General features: G+C 36.3%; 1 protein-coding gene across 1 annotated transcript in view; it reads right to left on the bottom strand.

Moving 5' to 3' along the window:
* VHA-A (vacuolar ATP synthase subunit A) overlaps positions 1 to 1,610 on the bottom strand; it is a 125,749-nt gene extending 124,139 nt beyond the window's left edge. Inside the window, exon 1 of the mRNA XM_089420294.1 lies at positions 1,267 to 1,610. Coding sequence (XP_089276420.1) covers positions 1,267 to 1,344 — 78 coding nt within the window. The 5' untranslated portion in view covers positions 1,345 to 1,610. The remainder of the gene's footprint in view (positions 1 to 1,266) is intronic.
* Positions 1,611 to 13,898: the final 12,288 nt, after the last annotated feature.

Consider the following 13,898-nt stretch of genomic DNA (forward strand, 5'->3'; position numbering starts at 1 on the left):
TTGGGGGTCATCCTCCACACCAGCAGATGCCAATCTTGGACTGGATATAAATGACAGCGAAGGAGAGCACATCAGCAGTGGTGGTGATCTTGATGACTTTGATTATAAGATGCAGAAGAGCTTGCTATAGCATGTGACTCATCACTCATGATATTCCTCTACAAATACACCCTATTTTGTATTTGCCATTTGCATTCCCAACAATAGCATCACCTTATTTATGTAAAATTCATTTTGATGATGCTAAATGAGAAAACTAAAGTTCTGAGTCCTGAGTTTATGGTTCTATATATATATGATCTATGGTGTATTCCTGTGTATTTGACATAGTCCTGACTCCTATCTTCTAAATCTTTAAAAAGGTTACATCTTTATGTCTGCATTGTGTTTCTGTAATTTTAATCCTTTTTATTTTACATGCACACACGTATCCCTCATGTCCTGTTTGGGGGTTTCCACGTCCGTGTCAGTGTCAGATGACCTAGTTTGCATTAGAAAGAGTTGCGTACTTGTCAGTACTTGAATCATATTTTCCATAAAAGTAGATAAAAGGTGGATGCCAATGCTGATTCACCATTCCGTTGAAAGTAGACTGCACAAGCTTTTTCCTTGGCTAAATGGTATCTCAAATATTCTCCATAATGCAAATTCAAGTCTTTTACTTGTTCTGAATCTCCGATCACTCGCATGGCATATCCATTGCATGTTGTAAAAGAACTATTTTCCAAATATAAGCAAATGCCAACTATTTCGAAAAACAAAAAGGTACCACTGTCTACAGCCATACCGTAATTTGAAGATAATTAAATTGACAGTTCCTGAACAAAAACAACCCAGCAGATTAAAGTTGCGGCAAGTGGTCAGCATTCGATCCATATCGAGTAATGCCCCTATATGTGAAACAACGCGTCGATTGGCCTAAAGGCCAAGAAATATCAACACAGAAATCATGTAACAGATAAGTTATCATGTAACAGATAAGTTATCCAGTCTAATAACACCAAATACACTCATTAAACTTGCATCTTCAGCTCCAAACACTTGATCAATCCGCATCACCATTAAAGTTCTGAAAACGCTCATTCGAACATTTAAGATCACAATTCCACAGGAGTGCCCGGTCTTGCTAATCACGAAAAAAATATGATTGAATTTACAAACTCTTGCCAAACCTAACCCTGCCACCTTCTCCATAATTCGCTATAAAAGTTTAAACCCTTTGAAGTTTTCACAATAAAAATCATCGAAATGAGATCAGAAAAATACCTTTCTAACGTATCCATACTCGCTCTCCTTCTCGGAGTCCTCGAAGGTTGTCATTTTATCTCCATATGCAGACGGCATGTTTTCTGCTCCAAATTGCAGCAGAAATCCCCAAATCAGGAGCAGAAAAATCTCGATTTAAAGCTCGAAAAAGAGCGAACCCAGATCTGATCTGGTAAATTCGCGTTAGAATCTCGTCGACCCGATAGGGGAGAATTCGATTCAGAAGTCAAAATTTGGGAGACAATCCGTCGGATCTGAGTGTCTGAGATGATATTTCAATCATGCAGGCTGAACATTTGGACAGAAGCCGTGGGAGCTCAACTCTATTAAAAGCCCTTTTGGAGTCCGGCGGGATGGAATCGCTGTGATGTAGCCTAGTTGGCACAATATCTTACAGGTGGCACTACAAGTGCGGAAAAACAATGGTGCGTGGTCCCTTGATGCCTTCTCACATGACATTAAGAAATATTATTCATATGAGCCCCACACGTGGCATGCTAGCCACTCACATCACGACTGACCTTGTAGTGTTTCTAGACATTGAAACCCTCCATGTAATCTTTGCTGGTCACATCTGATAACCGAGTTTTTTAATTCTTGGCGTGGTGAGTTTGTCGGAGGATCTCAAACGATTGTCATCATTTATCCTATGTGTTTGTTTTCTTTGTTGGTTGTTATTGTGGGATGCTATTCTGTGTTTTTTATCGCTTAGTTTAAATAACTTACAAATTAGTGTAGAAAATAATTGAAATTCAGGTAAGATTATTATAAAATTTGGCAGAAAATTTTGAAAATTTGGATTATAGTTGTCAAAAATTCAAGATTTTGGGTGTCCCGGGTTTTCGATTGGCTGATTTTATTTCCAACATCAAAAAAACAATTCAAACACTCTACCATTCTGATTTTTTGAATTTTTTTACTAGATTCCAACAAGAAATTTGTGACATCCGTAGACAATACCTCTTTTTTTATCATTCACACTAGGTTATACTAATGCATAATAATATTATTATTATTTTCTTTAACATATTTTAAAGAATAATTTATTATAAAATTATATATTGTTTATTATCCATTATTTTATTATAATTATACATTTAAAAAAAAAAACATAACTATTCAATTATATTTAATTAAAAATTTATTCAAATTCAGGGTTTTGTGATTTATATCTTGAATATTTGAAACATTTTTGGTAGATTTCTACCGAAAGTGTTGACCTAAAATTCCTAATGTGATTTTTACGGAAAATATTTTAAATAGTAAAAGAATTATTATTATTCTTTTATTATTTAAATTAAACAAAAAAATATCTAGAATTTTACATGTTTATTTTTTTTAAATTTTTTAATATTAAAAAGGAAAACATTTATTATTATTTAAAAATATATATATATATAATAATAGTTGGTGGAAGAATATATAGAAGCAATTGAACTCATCTCAATCTTTCGAGGAGTTTTGGTAAAAGTATGATTCAAAAATTTGAAATAAAAAATGAAATTGTTATTGAAATTTCAATATATTCATTCATCATACAAATTTTACGATTTATTAATAATTCATAAAATGTATAAAAGATTTTGATGCATCATTATCACTTACTAAAATTTAACATATTCTTTATGATTTTTATAACATTAGTTGTACAATCTTTAATTTTTAATTCAAGTGTTATAAAATGTATAAACTATTTTTGCACATTATTATTACTTATGAATTTTAATATATTTTTTATATTTTGTTTAGCATTATTAGTTCTTGCTATGCCAATGACTATAGCATTCGGGCAAAGTGCATTGACTATGCATTATTTTGTTTTTTTCTTGCAATTTTAACTAAAGTTTTGGGAAAATGTTGAATATTTCTATTTTCCGTAAATTCAAAAATAATTTTGTAATTTCTTGGATATCTTATTTCCAATTTTCGATTGGCTCAGTGACCTTTGATGGGAGATAATTCCCCTAGTGAAGAGCATTTTATTTTTGGTATTTGTTAGTGCTTGACAATTCATTTAAAAATAAAAATAAAAATAAAATATACTAATTTTATGGGTGGCATTATGTTGGTGAGTGCTCTGACACTAACATTGACACTGTTATGGTACAACTTTGCACAATGATGCCACAACTGATGCGGTTGCAAGTATGTTACATAGGCGAGGGGGGTATTGGTTGGCTGAACAAATCTCCAATTAATATTTCTTTGTGGAGCTTGCATTGTAGGTTTGCATGTCCTTTACGTAGACAAGGAGCGGGGGCAAACAAATCTCCAATTAATATTTGTTGTGCGAAAGTTCATTATGTGGAGGTCCTTGTGCAGAAGTTCAAAAAATGGAAGTCCTCCACACATTGAACTTTCGCACAAGGACCTCCACATAGCTAAATAATCTCGCCATTCCAAGCATATACCAAAGGTGCAGGGCTTGAACATTATACAATTAGAACCTTCAGCATTATGTTTTCAATGTCTGGTAGTTGACCAAAACCTTGTGTAGTGTAATTCATACCTTGCTGGGGAGTTATTGTATTTTTTTGACTTTCGATGGATCTGTTAACAACTCTGATATTACAATTATTAATTTTAAATTGTTGTGTTTGCATCGGGTTTCTGATTGGTTGCTTGTTGCTTTGTCATAATAAAGGTGTTGGTGTAAGGTGCATAACATAGAGGGTGATATCAACTTGTGATTCAAGCAGGGTGCATTTCATAAGTTTCAAATCGTTCTTTACACCAATCTTTTACATAAAATTTGTTATTTATTGTTACTTTGTACATATATTCTTTCACATATAAACACTAAAATGTATTCTGCACCACGATTTAAAATTGGATCTATGCTACCAATGTTTGTGACAAGAAGCATTTTGAAACTGTAAACTTCGACTCTCAAGAGTTTATGGAAGATTCGACTAGAATGAGTTAGGGTTCCATATGCAAAGATGACAACTTCCAATAGTAGTGAATGTAATACTCGAAATATTGCTTTGTTGGATCTTTGTAGGATGAGATTTAAAGTTTATTATCAATATATTCTTGCACTTATAAACAAACATGGAAATGTATTCTAGACTATTATTTAAAACTAGATCTATGGTATCAGTGATTTGATCGACCTGAATTCATAACACAATGCACTATTCACCTAGGGCAAAGTTACACATACAAATTCACCATCACTAGTCAAGATAGGACTCTATGGTGGCATGTGTTCTGTGGAGGTCCCTTGGGAGACTTGCTAATGAAGGTCAGTGCGGGTAACTATCTCAAATTTAAAAATGTGGAGAGCAGCTACATTTGGTTGGGCAGGCAAGAGTTAATGCTGGTGCTGGATTTCTGTGCGAGTATTTTCCAAGATAGGACGCTAAGTTTAGTGGAAAAGCGACATCTAGTGAGGTTCTTTAAGCTGGTGCATAACTATGATGACGTAGCGGAGTTAAAATCGAAGGTTCTGGAAAGTCAATTCATGGATTTCGTAGAGAAGCAATGGTTGTATTCATCTATCAAAACCATTATTTTATATGGTATAGCTCTAGCAGATCATGACCAAGGACATTGATCTCAGGAACCAAGCACGGCTCTAAAGATAAAGGATGTTATTGAGAGCTTAGCTCTCTATCTTTTTGTGCAAAGTTGCCCCAAGCATTGTTGTTGTTAAAGGAACTATTTATGTTTGTTGATGGTGCTCAGAATCAAAAAACATAAATAGTACCTTTAATAGCAGCAGCATTGTTAAATGCTTGAGGCATGATCAATAAGGTATCGGTGTAATCATCTGACATTCACACTCAACAATCCTCTCTACATGACTATCCTAAGCATGGTAGTAGAACAAGAAGTAAACATGACCTGGAACAGTTACAACTACTAGACATCGGCATCTGTAGGCATTTGGTGCTCACCCATTGTCTATGGATAGCACACTACGGAATAGCACTCACAGGCACTAAGTGTTATTCTTGCCTTTATACCACATTCAACCGCTTCATGTTACCTAATTACAGCTATACCATCAGTGCTCACACTATGTTAATTGGCTATGGGATGCGCTACGAATAGTGCTCATTTTACCAACATTAGAGCTTCAATATTTACAGTTGGACGGACTGTGTTAAGAATTTAAGGTATACTTCATATGACTTATTAGAAGAAGTTATATTGTTTTCATTTCATTAGAAAGTCATAAAAATACCGCTTAATGAGGAAGGGAATGTTATTAATATAAATAATTTGAAAACTAATTAGTGTCAATTATTCATTGTGCAAAGGTCTGTGTGCAGAAGTTCACTATGTGAAGACCTCCGCACAAGGATCTATGCATCCTCATATAATTTGTGAGTTATGCATGAGATGATGTGGCATGTGCATTATCTACTTCAACACATCAGCACCAACCTCTTACTATTCCTATGCCTAGTCTGAAAATGGACCACCAGCCAACCTCACAGGCGTTACCATCACTTGTTGCCAATAATTGCCCATCAATTATGAATGGATGGTCGGTTTTCTTTTATTAATAACTATGATATGAGGTGTTTCCTTCTCGACTAATCATTAGCTATTATGACTTGTTTTATGTGTTTTGCAACTATTAGTAAAATAGGTGATCATTAGTAAAATTAATAACTAATTGAGGGTAAAGGTACTTAACGCCTTGTTAAATCGATGAATTTGATGAGTGGTTTATAGCTAGAGATATATTGTTCAGTGTGTTTATCTTGGAACGGCGGGAGTGGTACAAACAGCTTGGCCGAGGCGAGGGCTCTTGCAGGACTGCTTGCTTTCTGTGTGTTTTTTGAGATTCAGAACATTTCAATATTCGGTGATTCAAAATCCATGATTGACCATGTTAGGGGAGCCTGCCACATCAGCTGTCCTCATTTATCAGGGTGGATGGACAGGATTATGTATTTCTGGAGAAATATGAAACAGTGCTCAATCCACCACATCCTTCGCTCCCAAAATGTTCAAGCTGACCGTCTGTCGAAGAAAGGACTGTCTTTAGAGCCTGGATCTTGGACTTTGATGATTTCTGATGATGATCGTTCTTGCTTCATCCAGGACTTTTCCATCCCTGGATTATGATCTTTTCTTTTCTTCCTTCTCCTTTCTTGCTATTCAGATAGTCTCTTTTTGTTATATGTGTATAGTCATCTGTTGATCCTGCCATTGAAAAGACTGTTTTGCTCTGATTTTGGTATGATGATGTTCAGATCTCCTTAGGGATGTCCTATGTCTGCAAGTTTTTGATTTCATGTGCTCGCAAGGAAGCTAGTTTTGAACCTTGTTGTTTCTAATATGTACTCTTTATATTGACTCAATATAATACTAGCAATTGTTCCAAATGGTACAAAGAGAGGCCGATAGGATTATTAAATTAGAATTGTTGAATTTCTCGATGTTGGTTCAAGTGAATTATTAGGCAGTATAAGAGGACCCCGAGTTTAAATATGGGCTACTAAAATGCTCTTATAAGCTCGCACTTTTTTGAAATTGATTACCCATAAATTAACCACAACACTCAAAATAAATAGATCTAAACCAACGAATATGACTATGCGGGCGTGGCTTAAACCCTAGAACCACCAAAATCATGAAATGTAATAATTATAAGAATTTACATCTCTTTTTAGCGTAAAATTACCTTAAGTTAAAAAACGGATAAAGTCAACATGTTCACAACCTCTGGCTTTGTAGCATGAAGAGCATTTCAACAAATTTTAAGAATTAAATAAGGTGAGACTGAATAATCTGAACAATGCCATGAAATGGAATGGAATGCAAACGAAGACTAGGCCGTATTGCCATGTAAAGCCTTACCCTTTACTTCTTTACAGACTTGAGCTTCACACCAAGAAATACGAGTAGAGCAAATTCTTCACCCTCTGCTTTCACATCATCCTCCTGTAGTAATCAGAGCTCTTTCATTTAACATCAAACATGTGAACCTAGCAGCACCAGCATTATCGTCTTTCTTTTCCCAGAAGGAAGATAGTGAAACAGATATTCATACTGAAATTTAAATCTTTTATCAGCATAAAATTACAGAATGTTGAAGAGTCGGATGGAGTAAACATGTTGACAATCTCTGGGTTCCCGAAATGTAGGGCGTTTCAAGAAGTTTTCACGAACTAAATTATGGCCAGACTGAATAAACTGGACAATGCCATGAAATAGAATGGAATGCAAAAGAAGACTCAGTGGTATTGCCCTAAATGAACGGGACTGCAATGTAATGTAATGAATAACAAGAATTGAGTGGGGAGCGCTGTGTTGTTTTGTTTTGTTTTATATTTTTCACCACTCATACCGCTGTGAAATTAAATTAGAAAAAATCAAGCTCTAATAATAACACCGAGCATGCATGCAGCCCAGCCAGTGAACTGAAACAATATCGGGTAATAATAGAAAGCTTCCCTTAACTTAAAAAATCTTGCTTTATCCATTTGTAAATTTGGATATGAAGTTGGCTTTTGACAACCTCATACTTAAAAATCAATCATCCCTGTAATGTGTAACAACTGCCTGTAAACTCGGCCATGCATCACACCTGATGAATAAATTATTTTTATTTTGAATAACAACTCTTCCAAAAATGTAAATATCTTCGTAACAGCTTGCACCTCAACAACTTCATCTCGATTTCTTAGAGATTACTGGCTTAATTCTAAATAAATTTCAAAATAATTAAAAAAAATATTTATTAATATAACATTAAAATTATAACTAATAATAATTAATTAAAATTTAACTTTAAAATTTGCTCATTAAAAAAAATACAAATTAGTTACTATATATATTCTTTATATAACTAATAATATAATTATTAAAACTCAACTTTAAAATTTGCGACTTTAAAATTTGCAAATTAAAGAAAAATACAAATTAATTACTATTAAAAAAACAATTTATATATATATATATATATAGGGGAAAATATATTCTCTTTTGGAAAAACGCGCATTTATATATATATAAATATTCATGATTCTGAAAAAGACAAATTACAATATAAAAAAAATATCATTATATTTTATTATATTATATATAAAAGAAAACATTACTCAAAATATTTATATTAAGATGACCTTCAATTTCCCAAGGATTTTTGTTCACATTTATAATAGGAGAACATGCATATCTATATTTTATTAGAAATCCCCTTTAACCTTTCGTTGACGGAGTTTCTTTAAAACATCTTCACTCAACTTCAGGATTGGGCAACGTGACGAATAAAGATTCAGCAATGACATACACTGTTCAACACCATCCAACTCTTCTAGTTCAAGGCACCAATCGATATTTAGTGATTCCAGCCTTGTTAGGTGGGCCAAATCGGGTATGCTCTTCCACTTGGAACAACCTGTTGCTCTCAACTCTTTCAACAATACCAATACCTTCATGCTCGGTAGACTCTCTAAACTCCTGCACTTCAAATCCACCTGTTGGAGGTTTGTCAAATTACCGAGGGACTCTGGCAGCCTCACCAAACTTACACAATCAGACAGCTCCATGCTTTGGAGATTTGTCAAATTACCAATGGAATCTAGCAACCTCACCAAATTTACACAATCAGACAACTCCATGTTTTGGAGGTTTGTCAAATTACCGAGGGACTCTGACAGCCTCACCAAACTAACACAATCAGACAGCTCCAAGCTTTGGAGGTTTGTCAAATTACCGAGGGACTCTGGCAGCATCTCTAACCTGAAGCACTCAGACAGCACCATGCCTGAGAGGTTCTTCATGTTACCGAAGGACTCCGGCAAGCTTTGCAAACTTCTGCACCCAAACAACTTGATGTGTTCGAGCTTCGTCAAGTTGCCGAAGGATTCTGACAGCCTTTCCAACAACCAGCACCAAGACAGCTGCACGTGTTGAAGGTTCGTCAAGTTACCAACAGAATCTGGTAGCGCCTACAGGTTTTCGCATCTTTCAAACCCCAAAACCTTCCGACACCTCATCTGGCAAAATTCTTCTGGCAAAATTTGGAAAGAAACATAGCTTAAGAAAATCCGTTCGAGGTGGGTCAGCTGCCCTATGGATTTTGGAATCTTGCAGAGCTTACCAGAAATCTCCAACTCCCTCAACTGAATAGGTGCCTGCAACATGCGTTCAAACTGCTGTTAAAAATGTTCAAGTGGATGATTGTCATCTAGGCATCTCTAACAAATCCTTCCGAGTCCATTGGTGCAATATTAACTACCAGAAACAAACAAACTCCAAATTACCTGCGATCTACCTCGCCACAGTGCTTCGAATACTGTCCCATACACCTTCAAAACCCTTGAATTCTTCACTGGAATCCAGGAAGGCAGGTAAGAATATGGGCAGTCATACGAAGAAAGCCATAGGAGATTTGGGGAGTGCGCCCTCCGCAAAACGTGCTCCAAGAGATGCCCTCGAGTCTGAATAAGTTGCAAATGGGTGATACCAATACCAAGAAAACGATAACGTGTGTTTTGCAATCTATTGTGAAGCTCCATCACGCGGTTCCCGAACAGGTCTCCACTCCTTTGGCACCATGAATCCGTATCATTATTAAGAAAGATTCTAATTCCCCGCACTTCGGTTACTCCCTGTCCATTCTCCATAAATGATAAAAAAAATTGACACTTTATACATACTTTTACAGAAAAAATTTAAAAACAATAAATGATAACACTTACAGATGGTTGTTGCAGAAAATCATGAATGTTTTCTGCTGGATCTGAAAAACGGCGGGGCAATTCACCCCGCGCAATGTCTCGTCCCAAATCGCGGAGCTGATCATGCATCTGTATACACACTATCCACATCAACCAAACATTTGCTCTCTAGATTTTGAAACCGCAGAGAGCCTTTCCAGTACTGATCGTCCCATATTCCCACGCTGATATCCTGCTTCTCTCCTATGGAAAAGCAAGCAATATCTAAAAAAATATCGTAACAACTCGATGTAAAATTGGCAGCAGAAATCACACTTCAAATCAACAAATCAACAGTTGGAAAATGTCTCACTTGATCTAACGGAGTAAAGGTAAAAGTGTTGACAATTGATGCATAAAAAGGTATATCGACCTAACCACTCGGAGTAAAGGTAACGGAGTAAAGGTAAAAGTGTTGACAATTGATGCATAAAAAGGTATATCGACCTAACCACTCGAAAAACATTTATATGGAGCAAGGTAAAAGTGTCGAAAAACATTTATATGGAGCAAGGTAAAAGTGTTGAAAAACATTTATATGGAGCAAGGTAAAAGTGTTGACGATTGATGCATAAAAAGACCTATCGGCCTAACCACTCGAAAGACACTCGAAAGACATTTATATGCATGCGAGAATGTACGTGTATAATAATAAGTCTTGAAAGTTAAATTTCAAAATATCTCCAAAAACTTTTACAAGCCCTACACTCTGATGAAAAGAACAATTGAAGAGAACTAACCTGAACAAACCTTCAATTTACCAAATGAAAAATGGTTCAAATTTGAAAAATAACTTTGGGATTCAATTAATTAACAAAAATTGAGGATCGACTAATTGCAATAGAGGGCTTTCAATGCATTATCCTCGTTGGCCAGACGACGCACGGAAGAATCCGTGATACAACACAAGCTTGGATAATCCAAATAATTGAGAGTGTGCGTGGTTAATTTGGTAACGAAATGCTCCATCATCGACGCTCCTGGAGGGTGCTGTGATAATATCTCAACCAACTAACCGTTAACCAAATTGGTGGTCCAATTTGGCGGTAAAATTGTGTATTCCTGGCGCTGAATTTCTGGTGTTGCATACAGTTTTCTGAAAGTTGGGATGACCACATCCACGCTTTCCTACACTAGAAGGATACATTATATTTGTACTCTCAACATGTATTAGCATTTTTTCAATACTGGTATTGCACGCCCAAGCATAAGTAGCAGGGGAATAGAGGGGTGCATCAGGTAGTAAGGATAACAAAGAATAGGAATGGAAGGATAAAGGAGATGAACATATAATTCCATCGGGCGAAAATCAAATGTTAGGCACGGAATCAGCATTGAGAAGAGGAGAATGACACAAGGACGGCTTGAACGACAATCAATCGCAGGTAGTGTTAAGTAACCCCTATGTCTATTAAATAACTCTTTTTATATTAATGAATTTCCTGCCAATTCTCAACACTAAAAGTAGTCCCCGTGAAACATTAACATTTGAAAAAATGAACGATAACAACCCATCATAATTCCAAATGTGATCCATTCCAAAAAACCCATCACAATTCCAAGGAAGGCAAGGTGAGTGATGAGGAGGCCGATGGGGAGGCGAGCGTTTGAGGAGGCCGGTGGATGAAAATGGAAGAGGCGAGCCTATGAACCATTAATTAATTAAAAAATTATTAATTGACACCTTAAACGAGGGGACTGCTCGGTGAAATCACAACCCTTGCTCTCAAGCATATTCCCTTAAGGCCTAATCCTATTCATTGATTTAAAATTTCACATGTTCACATCTACCCTGAGTTGAATTGAAATAGGTTAAGCTGATAAGCCTAACGACTATAGATATGAGGAGAGTTTCACCATGTAAACAGATAGTTATTGATAAATATTTTGGAAAATTATGGCGAAGTAACAACAACCAGAATGGACAACTTTGAAGATTTGGTTTGTTTTAAAAGTCGTCAAAACTTTTTTGTCCAGATCTTGTTAGTAAATTTGGCGGAAAACGCTCCCCTCGCAAGTTTTACTCTCACAAGGTAAAACTTGAATTTTCAGTAAACTTTATTAAAAATAAAAATAATAACATTTTTAACAGGTAGAAAGCTCTCTAATACGATGTATTCACCGTAATATACCTTTGCATGCGGACGAAGATTTCCAAGAATTATTGCTACATGAATACTCTGCATAGCTTCGTTCAAAACGAAGATCGTGCTTGGAAATAAATTCGGGTGGGGTGATCATCCACCTTACTGCTTAGTGTAACGGTTTTTTTATTCTTTTATAATAAATATTACACACCAAACTCAAGCTTCCCATGTACAGCTACTACACCTTCGAAACCGCCATACCCAGTATTAATACATTTACAAACACAAATACAAAACTTTCCATTTCTAAACATTATTCAACTTTAAATCAGACTCAGTCCAGCATTCAAACGTTACGAGTGTGCACCGATGACGGCCTTCTCAAACGAAGACGCTAATTGGAAATCATCCCGGGGCTCTCATCCAAACGCCTATCCTGCAGCCGGGCACATTTGCAACCGCAATTCCATGGAGGTATGGTTCCAGCTTAATGAAAGCATGGTGAAATACCCCAGAACATGCATTCTAATCGTTCTTATTCGCGACCGCAGGGCCGGAGCTGTGGGAACCAAAAGCGACTGGAGTCTCAACATCTAGTACCAATTGAGAAGAGGCGATGCCCTGAGAGCGAGGGCAGGCGTTGAAAAGGCACTGGGAGAGCTCGTTGCGGCGGGCGCTGTCGAGGTCGGTGGGCACCATCAGCATTTGCTGTCGAGGTCGGTGGGCACCATCAGCATTTGGGGAGCTTCAAGGTAAACTGTTCAAAGTAAAAGAGCTTCCCCATAACAGAGAGGATTCTTATCCGGCGGGAGCTCTCCACCCATAACTGAAATGCCCACTCCACCCGCGTATTAGAAGATCGTAACACAATACATTGAACACATGGCGAAGTGGAATAAATGTCAGAACTCCAGGTACCCATCCATTTGTCTCATTCCACCGCCCGCAAGAGACAATTGTCAAATTATAAAAAAACAAGTGTCAAGCTATAGGGAAAAGGGACGACGAAAAGTCTCTTTCAAAGGGAAGGCCTATCGGCCTAAATATGAAGATTTTTTTTAATGAAAAAAAAATAAGAATAAAAATAAATAAAAATAAAAATAAAAAAATTAAATTAAATTAAATTGTTCAGTTTGCCATTTTTATGCGGGATTACTCGGAATTCAAAATTCACTCAGGGGAAATATAGCCTAGGATCCGTACAAGGTTGTGGTTGATGATTAGTTCATCCTCGTGAAGTCACGCCGCATACATGACAACACATGCCTCACGCCTATGGCCCTTCCATAAGGCCCATAAGCACTTATTGTGGCCTTTGATTCATATCATATCGAGATTACCTTCTGAATGAAAAGGGAGGGTTGTGTCTATTAGCATAATTAACCTAACGCCTGGAGGTATGGACTAAGAATAGCCATGCATAACTCATGTTGAAATAAATTCACCATGAAAGAAAGGTTAAGATTTTGTGTGGATTATTGAATTTGCAGGTTCCACTCAGGTTTCTTTTCTACGCTTCAATCCTTTGAACTTTTTGTCTTATGACATTACTACTTCGACGATCCACTTAATGCGTTAGCCAAAGTTGTCAATGTGATGAATCCAAACCTTCGTAGACAACATTTACGACATAGATTGCTAATGTATCTAACGTTATTCGCTCCCTATGCTTTCATTTCTTGGTGTCAATTCCAATATGGATAGATGCCTTCGCTATTAGTACTCTTCCAATATTAACGAATTTCAACTTTGCACTAGGAATAGTTTTATGTTCTATTGAATTTTGATAAATTTTTGTTGGACACTTAATTCTCTAAGGGTTGGTGTGGAATGTGAACAATCATCAGAGTCCAAGAGA

The sequence above is a fragment of the Pinus tabuliformis genome, chromosome 4_1 (genome assembly GCF_031772625.1).
Source record: "Pinus tabuliformis cultivar Carrire ecotype Pingquan chromosome 4_1, CPIR1, whole genome shotgun sequence".
Taxonomy (NCBI): domain Eukaryota; kingdom Viridiplantae; phylum Streptophyta; class Pinopsida; order Pinales; family Pinaceae; genus Pinus; species Pinus tabuliformis.